At 36.0% G+C, this 12,255-nt stretch overlaps 1 protein-coding gene across 4 annotated transcripts in view; it reads right to left on the bottom strand.

Annotated features, from left to right (window-relative positions):
* Positions 1–12,255, bottom strand: part of LOC150085658 (LIM domain-binding protein 2-like) — a 323,298-nt gene that overhangs the window by 29,654 nt on the left and 281,389 nt on the right. For 3 of the 4 annotated variants that reach the window (XM_090373421.1, XM_090373422.1, XM_090373424.1), the window contains 2 exons: positions 7,410–7,533; positions 488–538 (listed from right to left, as the gene is read on the bottom strand). In XM_090373421.1, coding sequence (XP_090229547.1) covers positions 488–538; positions 7,410–7,533 — 175 coding nt within the window. The remainder of the gene's footprint in view (positions 1–487; positions 539–7,409; positions 7,534–12,255) is intronic. The other variant, XM_090373423.1, reaches the window with a different exon arrangement.

Genomic DNA, 12,255 nt, shown 5'->3' with positions numbered 1-12,255 from the left:
GATACAGTTTTTTTTTTTTTTTTTTTTTTGCCAGAGAGAGAAGAGAAAAATTGTGTTCTGCAACAGTGAATATTGACAAGGCATATATTAGTATAACACTTTAAAAAAAAAAAAATATATAGATATATATATATATGTATGTACACACACATACAAGATTTCAACTGAGCATAATAAAAAAATATACTATAAATCATCATATGAACCTATCTTAAGTATTGATTTTTATATTATTATTATAGTTAACTAATACTTTTATCATAAAAAAAAAAATTAAGTATTAGTTTTCAGTTCATTGGTTAGTTCTTATCCCTAGAATAAGCTCATGCAGTACAATCAGTTTTTCAAGAGTTACCCCACACATGCTGGGCAACAGGAGGCATGGCTGTAAAGAGAAAAAGGCCCAGATCAGTGTTATTGGTTAGAGTTTACCACCACCTTTGATTATAAGTGTATAGGAAGGGAGGGAATTGCCACTTTCACATACCTACTTCTTGAGGTGTTTTAAGGTCATTTGGAGCACCCCGCTGAGTAGCACCTAATGGGATTAATCAGTCAAAATAAGCCTTTTTTTGCTCCCACCAATACATAAAACAACTACTACCCTTCTAAACTGCTCTAAAGCTCTGCAAACCAAGGTTAAATGGCTAGAGTATATAACTTAAAATTTAGAAAAACTGAATTTCATCCTGAAAAGCAAATGACACACACACACACACACACACACACACACACACACACACACACACACACACACACACACACACACACACACACACACACACACACACACACACACACACACACAGGCTGTTCCAAAAATAGACTGGCAACACTGCTTCGTTGCTATGGAAACAGGTGAGAGTTTGCAGTCTAGGAATGTCCACCCACCTTTTCTTACTTAGTTTGTGCAAGCATATCACGTAGTATTCATTTTTGTCTTTGTTATAACAGTTTATGTGAAGTGTGTTTTATGATGAGGGATGAGAAAGATATTTTGTTAACTATTAGACAAAGATTCGTGATTGAATTTTGTGTAAAGTTAGGTCAAAGTGGTCAGAATACGTTTGAGATAATTCAAGAAGCTTTGGGCAGAATGGCCATATTTAAATGGTGGAAGCATTTTAAGGACAGAAAAAAAAAAAAGCATGTGAGATGAACAAAGAACCTGGCGTCCATCAATCTCAATAAATGATGAAAACATTGAGGAAGCCAAAACATTATTGAAAGAAAATAGACATTTATCGATTCATGACCTGGCAGTTCAGTTAAATGTTGGTGTAGCAAGGTGTCACAAAATTGTAAAGACGCACCTTAACATGTCACGTGTTTGTGTAAGATGGGTACCATTCAATCTGACTGCAAAACAAAACAAAACAAAACAAAACAAAAAAAAAAAAAAAAAAAAGGCGCATTGAACTTTGTCAAGCCTTTATTGGCAAGGTGGAAGAAGAGCCCAACTTTTTGAATAAAATAATTGTGTGACAAGGCCTGGATTAAACATTTTGATCCCAAGTCCAAACTGCAGGCAAGCATATGGAAACACCATGGTTCACCGCCTCCAAAAAAATTGAGTTTTTGTTTCATCAAAAAATTGATGTTCATTTTGTTTTTTGATGCCCGCGGAATAATACTGCAGCACTAGGTTCCTAAGAAACAAACTGTAAATGGAGAATATTATGCTAACACACTGCGAGTTCGCCTCAAAGGAGCAATTCGCAAAAAAACAGACCAGAACTGCTTAATCAAGAATGGTTTCTTCAAGGTAACATTAGGGCACATGTCACACAACCAGCAATGCAAGCTTTAGTAAAAATTGGTAGTCAACCATTAAACCACCCTCCACACAGCCCAGACCTCACACCATGCGATTTCTGGGTTTTCCCCGAGCCTCAAAAAAAAGAGTTGAGAGGGAAAAAAATTTAACCCAAATGAAGAAGTTAAATTTGCCACATCCGTTATCCTGCAATGTCTTTCAGAAAATGGGCTGCAGCACATTTTTCAGAAGCTAGTGAACTGCTGTAAAAGGGGTATATAGAATGTGAAGGACACTATTTCAAAAATGAGACCAATACCAACCCCCCAAGTGACTTGGACTCAGAGCAATGATCTCAGTCCACTTATTTTCAGAACAGCCCTCGTGTGTATATATATATATATGGATAATAAAAATTAGCTACAAAATCATCATACATTTTGTTAAAATTCAGAATGAGTAAAGATCATTTCTAAAATCAACTTATTTTTATTTTATTTGAAAATTTATGAAATTAGATGGTGATTTAGGTCATGTTTTAAATAAAATAATTATAAACAAACATTTTTAATGGTGGCAATGATAAATCTAACAAAGTCTTTGAAATTAAAGAGTATTAAAAAGTTATTTAACAAAATAATTTTAAGAAATGAACCTTGAAATATGAGCTTAAGAAAGTAGTAAGGGAACTGAATTAACTTCATGAGTGTATATTATACATGTATGAATTCCTTTATTGGTAAAAGAAATAAAAATAATAAAAGTTGCCATACTACAAAACATAAATCTTCTATTGGGGAAATAAACAAATACATTTTGATTTCCCAGATATCGACTGGAAATTGGGGGTTGGTCACTCGCACACTAGCAAGACTTATGGATTAATTGGATGACTGTTTTCTGCAGCAGCATATTTAAGAGGCAACCAGAAGGAGTAATACTCGATCTGATTATTCACACATTAAGAATCTAGAGATACAGGAACCACTAGGTGGAAGTGATCACAGTGTACTGATGTGGGATTTACTTAAAGATGTAACTACCATCAGGGGTAAAGGGAAGGGTTTATGCTTTCGTAAAGGTGACTATGGCGGTCTGAGACAGTTTTTAAATTAAAGTGGGACCAACTGATGATGCAATAGCAATAGCAAGAACAACATTTCCAACTAGGAAACATTGTTAAAGGCTTAGGCTTAAATGGATGTCAGATGCTAATGAGACCAGTGGGCAGAGAAGAAAAATGCGAGGGATGCATATAAATTATCCAGAAGCCTACGGCAGATATAAGCTAGTTGGCAGATTACGAGAAATCCTTGGCAAAGGATGCAAAGATTCTTTACTTGTGTAAACTCTAGAAGGAATTGGATGAATCAAAATGGTCCCCTTGATATCAATGGTTTGCCTGTTGACGATCCTGCTGAGATAGCTGACAAACTGAATGAGTATTTTGCATCTACATTCACGCATGAAGAATTCTAAAGGGAAGTGGAAGCTAGAAGTTTATCAAACCCTAACAAATGATTTTGTAATAACTGAGAGCAAAGTGGAGGAGAAGTTGTTGAACATAAACATAATGTGATCACAAAGCAACAAGATGCAATAAAATAATTTTGATATCATACACTTGGATTTCAGGAAAGTTTCTGATACTGTTGCACATAAAAGACTGCTATACAAATTTGAGCAGTATGGCACTAAGGGCAAGTTGCTGTTATGGATAAAGGGATCATTAAGTGGGAGAAGACAGAGCAGTAATCAATGGGCACTGCCCACTGTATACTAATGTTATTAGTGGAGTCCCCCAGGTTTCGTTGTTGGATCTATCATTGTTTTCTGTATTTATCAATGATATTGATGATGGTGTATCAGGCTTAATGTCCAAGTCTGCAGATGATATGAAGGTTATTAATGACAATATGCTGCAACAGGATCAAGAAAATTTTCGGCAGATGGGCTGAAAGATGAAAACTGAAGTTTAACATTGACAAGTGTTAAATACTGTATATGGGTAGCCCCATATACATCCAACAGGAAAATCCATCGATAATAATTTTGGCTTCCATCTGATTTAAGTTGGCAGTATTTAAAAATTTGAAGTGTATAAAAAATGTGGCAAAAGATAAAGAAGACAATACTCGGCCTATCAAATACCACTGTGAAGTCAACTTTTAAGCAGCCAAATTATGCAAAATTATAATTTTTATTTAGAATAATACAGCCTAAAGCAGCATTTCCCAAATTTTTTAGTCACAGAACACTTTTCATCTCATAACATATTCACAGAACACTTACGAAACACAAGTTTAGCAGGAGCCAAAGAACACTTTGTTAATATTTTTTACATATGATGCACTGTGCATCAGGAGCATCTTTATTTTCAACACATGTAAAGCCGAAATTCAAATAACTATCATTATACTTTCGTTTTGGTCTTTTATTAGTTGGTTCCTGTTTTTTCACTTCGGATTTTTGGAGAACAAAAGGCTGCAATTGTTCATTCTCACTTTGAAGCATCACAATATTGTGTTCGTTTTCATTGACCACAGTTGCACTACTATGGTCGATGAAAACAGAAGTTCCTTTTTTCAAGCATACTTCTCTATGCAAAGCCCGCAAAAATAGTGTTCTGAAGTCTATTTGATTATTAGTCTATGGCAGTATATTAATAACGGGAAAAAAACATTATGTTAAATATTATAATGATACAAAAGTGTACACTACAAATATGCAAAATTTATTTATTTTATTTTATTATTACAATTTTTCATGGAACACTTGTTCACATCTCACAGAACAAAGTTTGAGAAACGTTGGCCTAAAGGATAATTTTCGATCAAATAGCATTCTAAGAAATTTGACACCTACAGAATTAAAAGGAAACTCCAATATCTTCTCATCTCAAAAGGTAAAGACACCAAACAAAATGAGATACACTTAGATTTAGCAAACTTCACACACAAACTAATGAATTTAATCTATAAACACACTCAAATTGACAGCTGAGGAGGTATAACCTTCATTGGTGAGATTACAGAGCAACAGACATTACCCACAAATGAAAAGAAATCAAATATTAAATACAAATATCTTGTACACCATTATCTGTTACAAGGTTTATCCAACTTACAGAAAGAATAACGTATCCTGTTATCGTATCTCGCATGAACTCCGCGAAATATCGGATCTTTCTTGAACAAGTTCTACCAGGGTTACTTGACGATGTTCCAGCAAATGTGAGATGCAACATTTGGTTTCAACATGACGGGGCGCCTGCCCATTATGGAAGGTGTGTTCGTGACCATTTGAACAGGCATTTTGGGTGTCGATGGATTGGCCGTGGTGGACCCGTTGCCTGGCCCCCACGCTCACCTGATTTATTGAGCCTTGATTTCTTTCTGTGGGGCCCTCAAATCTATCGTGTATGAATCGCCTGTGGAGACGGAAATGGATCTCATGGCGAGACTCATCTGCACTGCTGCTACTGTCAAAGAAACTCCAGGTGTGTTCGATTGTGTCCGCCAATCCATGCTGCGTCGGTGTCACGCATGCATCGCGTCTCATGGTGGGACCTTCAAGCATCTGTTGTAACATCAAGAAATGCATCCATCTCTTACTCCATTGTTAATATTTTGTGAAATAAATGTTTGCCACTAATTACTGTCTTGTGTCATTTCTGCTTCTTGTGCCACTGCTACTACTTTCCCGTGATGTTTCTGGTTATGGGTTCCTATGCGATTCACATTCCTTTAGATGTTACCTACCTCCTCTAAACATTTGTACCAATATTTTTGAGACACCCTGTAGAAGGAATACAAGATATTTGTTGGTGCTATTGAGGCAGTGTTAGGGGGTTAGAAAACTGCTATCTTGGGAGAATGGCGATTATACCAATTCTGCTACTCATCAGGGCAACCTGAATGCAATGAACATAATTTTTAATCTATGCAAAAAGAAATCAAATAAAAAAATCCACTGAATAATTACTACATAGATAAGAATAAATTAAGTCATAAGATACTGGGCAAAAATCACTTATAATTAAAGGAATACCACAGGAACTAAAATTCACATTGGGTCAACCCAACCTGAAAATAATGGCAATCTTTCTTGTACTTAAAATCTTTTCCATTTTGTAGTACAGCTACAATCAAAAGTAATCTATCTTAGGCACCTAAGATAGATTAGATTCACAAGTTTCATAACTAAGAAAAATAGCATGCAAAAGTCAATCACAAAACTACAAGTTTTAAACAGTAATGAAAGCAGGAACTGCATCATTACAAACAACAGCAAATAATTCTCAAGAACAATCTTTTTGAGATTATTCTATACTCACATCACTAAATGCAACAGATCTGGCATGCTCTAACAAAAATAGAAAACTAATATATATATATATATATATATATTTTTTTTTTACATTCTCATTTATTGGTGAAGGACTCCTAAAATGCAATACAAGTTGTGCTGCAATCCCAATAAAAAAATAAAAAATAACTGTAAATGTTATAATCCTATCACTATCTACTCTGTACAAATTCATCTTTTCACAAACTGAAATTATTTAAAAGAAGAAATGCATTACCAATAAATAGCATATTAGATTGACAAAACTGTGCCAAACATTGCTTTGGTTAATTAAAGATTAATCTCAAAAGCTACACTTCAGCAGAAATCTAAAATTATAAATATATAATTTCAATTTAATATATTACTGCTGAAAGACATGGTTATTGGGAATACAAGTATTAATCTGAAAAAAGGACACCATTCTATTTGAGAAAAGTAGTGGGCGGGGTGAGGGATACAGTAAACTAAAGATATGGCTCACCGAAAAATACATTGCTCAATTTTTACTATATGCAAATAACTAATTTTTAATGTTTTCATTACCCCCTTCCCCTAATACTCCTGTTTGTGAGTTTTCCTCAGAGTAAATGGAATAAAAGGGGGAGGATTATGAAAACATCAAAAATTACTCACATTTACATATAGTAAATTTGTCACTTTAATCAATGTAATTCTCAATACCCCCCCACCACCTGCCTCTGAAGAAGATTTGCAAAAAGGGACTGTAATAAACCTCTCTTGTATGGCAGAATTAGATTTAATTATTCTCAAACTTCAATTTCAGTTTAACAAATTAAGATAAAAATGTACTAAATGACTCTTTTGGCATAGTTTTTGACTACAAAGGAAAAATGTCATACAGAATGATCGTCATAGAATTTAGGATAACTATCTAAATAAATGGCCACTAGTCATCAATTTTCTGTTGTTATTATATACATGGCAAAACAGAAGAAGTCACACATTGACATTCCCCCTTTAAATCTTGAATGGTATATTTAAAACTGCAGAGTTTTTTTAAAGTGTAGCTTTCGAGATTAAATTGTGTTTAAACTAGCAATGTTAACCTAAAGCTCATTGCCTGTGTGATAAGTAAAAATGCATAATGTAGAAGCCAAACATTATATTTCTAAAAAATATCAATAAGAAGAATATAATAACATTTTATTTTAATTACTGTTGCTTTCAGAGAAATTTTAACATTTACAAAAATATAAATAACACATCATGAATTGCTATTCATCAGGAATTAAATTAAAAGAACAAATTTTCAGGCTAACCATAATTTCTTCCTATTGCTCACCTGGAGGGGCTACCATTCGCTGCCATTTCTGAAAAAGTGTTGTTTTCAGGCAATCACGTGGACTAAGTGCATAAGCTTTATGCCGAGACATGAGCTCCTGCATTGGTTCCAGAATTACACACAGCTGAAAAATTAATAAATTTTACATCATTTTAAAATATGATTTGCCAACTTCTATTAAACAAAGCAAGAGTAACTTAAAAAATACAAAAGAAAATTGATATGAATATACAGCATTTATTTCAAAACAAAAGAACTCAAATTCTGATAGTAACTAGATAAAAATTTCCTGGTTTTATACATGTTTACATCTGCTTAAATTTGCATAAAGAATAACTTCCTCCATAAGCTTTACATAATTTGCAAAGCAGAGGGAGGGAGGGTTCTCAGCTTGGCCAGTCCTAGTACAGTGTTCAGGGAGAGGGAGGAGCAAAAGGGTAGAGTTCTGTTGTTTTGAAAGCGATAGTTTCCAGAGCCTGGTCAGGTCTAGGCAGATGTTGGCTCTAAGTGGTAAGGGAAATATGATTGGGGTGGGTAATTCTGGAAAGTAGGATAAAAATCATATTAGGTATCTTGAGTGAGAAAGCAAGAGTGAGTGGGTGACTTTAATTTCTTGGAAATCTTGAAAAAAAAAGTACACGAGCTAGAGTAGTTTCTTGAATCAACTAGTTGACTGCTATTTATTTAAACATTTTATAGAAAGCACAAGGGTATTGAATAATTCTCAACCTGATTCTCACAAAAGATCCAACGGAATCAAGAAAATCAAGAATATGACAATTCAGGAACTGATTGGGGGAGGGGTTTAAAGTCATAAAATGTACAAAATTTCTTTGGATACTGTGTAGTATCCAAAGAAATAATCAAAGGAAAGGGTCAGAGCTTTAATTACAGGAAAGGGGACTGAAATGGATTCAGGTTTTTTTTTTTTTGAGTTCTATTCACTGGAGATTCCGTCTTTGGATACCTTTATGTGGTTTGCAAATTTTAAAGAGGGCCACTTGAAACTTCAAAAACCAGTAATTACCCACAAACCAGATAGTGAAACTGATATTTCTTATGGGAAAAAGTCAACCAAATTTAACACAAGATTTGGGATTACAATGCATTTCAGATAAGATTGTGCTCTGCATCCTCACTGATGATCATGGAAAGTTCCTACATATCGGGATCTCTGTCAATGTGTTACTACTGACATGGAGGCACAGCCCACTCCTTTCAATAGAAGACTGCCTTATCTAAGGTACAAAAAGCAAGTCAGTCTTGATCAATGTGAAAATCATGCTGATTGTATTTTCTGACATTCAGAGAATTATTCATTATGAATTCGTCCCAAGCAATCAAAAAAAAAAAAAACCACAAAAGCAGGCTTGGGAGAATTGGTGCTTCCATCATGCAATGTTGCTACATACTTAGTGCTTTCCATTCTGTAGCAAAGCATCCCATCTGCTGTGCCTTATTTGCCATCCTCCCCCAAAGCTTAAACCTCAGTAAAAGGACAGAGATTTGCAATGAGGGATAAAAGTTGGACATTGCCCAATGTCTGAAACCAACTAACAAGTTCATAAAATGTGAACACCAAATAATACTGGTCAGATGCAGAACATACTGCTACTCTATATACAATTGCTACAATCCTTATTGGGACCACTTCAGTGTGTGTGTGTGTGGGGGGGGGGGGGGGGGCTAAGAAGAACAGAATGAGCCAACAAAGCAAAAATCTTATCTGTCTTTCTTTTATATGAAATGGGCACAACCATTTTTAACTGGGTAAACTGTATTGCAGTATGACCTGAAAAATGGCAGCTAACGTTTAATGCTATCAAACGTAACATACCAAACTTGGGAACAGAAAACCCAGAATAGTTTAGAAAACAGACAGATAAAAACTGAAGGATGATTTTATCAATGTGGCCTACCTTAGTAGGTAGAAGAAATCTATTTTGTAGAGATGTAACACATTTGATGTGTTACATCTCTACAAAACACATTATGATAGAGATATAACACATTATGATCAATGATATTAGTACAAGGATCTGTACTAATATCATTGATCATACACTTGCTGTTTCTGCTGCATGGCTCTTATACAGATATTTCCATCAGCACTGTTCTTCTGAATTGGCTTCTATAATTCCCGCTCTCTCTTTCAAAACAGTCTGAACACATGCCGCCACCAGCCAACATCCATTTACTGTCCAACTTCAAACTTACAGAACCAACTTTTCATCTTCCTCGTTTATTCATTCAACTGCCGTTTTCTGGAACAACCTTCCTTCATACATATTTCCTGAAAATTATAGTCTACAGAAGTTCAAGTTCAATGTCAACAAATACCTTCTTTCGTCTTCTCAACCTCCAACCGAAGCATGGTACTAAGTACTATAGGTTCTAATACCTCTCGTGTTTGGGGCTTACATATAAAAAAAAAAAAAAGCTTGCTTTCTTGCATCGTATGCCTCTACTAATGCTAAAAGGTTATAAAATGCATTATTCAGCAGCGAAAAAGCTTGGGTCTTGTTGACTGTATAGAAACAAAGCAATGGACAAGGGTAGAATGTTATTGTGAAAATGGCAAATTTACCTCAAAAAACCATTAATTTAATGAAACTTCATGCTTTATAGTGAAAAAAGTAGATGCTTTACTCTGCCTGGTCACTGTTTAATCCACTCTCTGAACACTAGGGGATAAACACTAATTACAGGAATGGTTCCATCCAATGCACCATTCACTTTCAGTTCAGAAAGTCAAACGCAGGGATCATAGGTTCTGCAATTTAGATGTCTCTCTGATTACGTTAGTAATAACTGATTCCTAGTCCTTGTGGTTTAAGGTAATCAGGTAACGCCGTGGTTTTCAAATTTTACGGTATTTGCTGCCTTTTCCATTTGCCGCCTACACGTTGATCACACAATTTCCCATGCTTCTGAGAGGCCCTGACACAGCTATGTTGTCAGGGCAGGAAGTGCATAAGGTATGTTCGCGTCAGACGGCACCTGGGATTTCTCCCATCTCCGCGGGCAGGGAGTGCAGTAGTACATGGACTGTGGTTAGTGCCCATGACTGCTAAATAAGATTAATGTTTAAAAATAGCATATGGGAACTCTCTACAACGAGCCACACAAATGTTGTTTATAGTCTGGCAGTCATGGCAGACTATAAACAAAAAAAAAAAAAAAAAAAATTTTTTTTTTGAGCAACTCAATTTGAAATTATTCAATTCACTTTTGACAAGTTCTAAACAGGAATTTCTTAACATACAGGTCATGATCCACTAGTGAGATGCAAATCTGAGTGGGTCATGAAATTTTATAAAGAACAAGGAGTCAACATCAACTTTACATCCTTCCTAAAATGAGGCCTCCACACCTGTATGCAAAACTCAAGGCATGGCCTGACCATTGCCTTATACAAAGGGATAATCATGTCTTTGTCTCTGCTAGCAAAATACCTATATATCACTGACCAAATTCCATGCCCTGCTCTGGCAGCCTGTCTGCACTGATCAGAGAACTTCATATCTGACTGCAGAATTACCCCCAGGTCTTTTTCATTCGACATCTCCCTGAGTGTAGTACCACACAGTTGGTATGTTTCTCTTGGGCTACTGCTACCCATATACAGTACATTGCATTTTTCAATGTTAAACATCAGATGCCACTTCTCAGCCCATCTGCCTAACTTTTCTAGATTTGCTGCAGTAGCTGTATGTTTGTTGTTTGGTTTTTTAGGAGCATTAGCAACTAAGGCCATATTGATCCGGGGATATGTGGTGGTCATTCACTGATCTTTCCGCATCCTCCATACTTGTTCGTCACGGGCTCGAACCCAGGTCTAATCAAGAAGCGTGTGTTATGCACTGCTGCTCCTGCCCGCCTGGCTATGGAGGCACAACTGCTGCAGTAGCATACTGTCATTAAAAACCCTACCAACCTTTGTATCATCTGCAAACTTGGATATTAAGTTTGACATACCTTCTCAATATCGCTGATGAAGGTATGTCAGTAGGTACTAGTAACATTAGTTCAAGTAGAGCAGAGTCCATACATTACCACTCTCTGCCATCTCACACTCAACCATCCCTTTATCCATTGCAGAAACTTGCCCTTAATGCCGCTACAATTTGTGCAGTAGTCTGCCATGTCCAACAGTATCAAAAGCTTTCCTGAAATCCAAGTATATGATATCAAAATTATTTTTTGCATCCAGGTACTTTGTGATCACATTGTGGTATCCAATGAAATGGGTCAGACAAGACATCCCCTTAACAAACCCATGCATATGTCTGAAACTATTACTGCAATCTTGTCTAGATGATCCTGTATTACCTCTTTAACCAGTGCCTCCATTATTTTTGCCCGGAACAGAACCTAAACTAACAGGTCTATAATTATTTGCATCACTCTTTGAATCTCCATTGTGAATTGGGGATACATTTATACATCCCAGTCCATGGGGACCTCCCCCTGACTCTAAGGATGCTCCCATTATGACTAGGGTTGTTGTTGTTGTTATTTGGTTTTTAGGAGCATTAGCAACTAAGGCCATATTGCTCCAGGGATATGCGGTGGTCATTCCCTGACCTTTCTGCATCCTCCATATTTGGTGGCTCACGGGCTCAAACCCTGGTCTAATCAAGAAGTGTGTGCTACGCACTGCTACACCTGCCCACTTGGCTACAGAGGTGCCTTATGGCTAGGGGGGTTTGATTACTTCCCTATAACTGGATAGATTATCTGCCCCAGGTGCCTTTTTCATGTTTAACTTAATTTCTCCTCCACTTGGCTGCTTACAAAATCAGTTCTAACTCCCTGTTAGAGTTTGATTAACTTGTGGCATTCC

The sequence above is a fragment of the Mastigoproctus giganteus genome, chromosome 5 (assembly GCF_048544385.1).
Source record: "Mastigoproctus giganteus isolate SK-2022 chromosome 5, ASM4854438v1, whole genome shotgun sequence".
In the NCBI taxonomy this organism is placed as follows: Eukaryota; Metazoa; Arthropoda; class Arachnida; order Uropygi; family Thelyphonidae; genus Mastigoproctus; species Mastigoproctus giganteus.
Note: the sequence above shows the minus strand (reverse complement) of the source record. Positions and strands in the feature narration are given on the sequence as shown.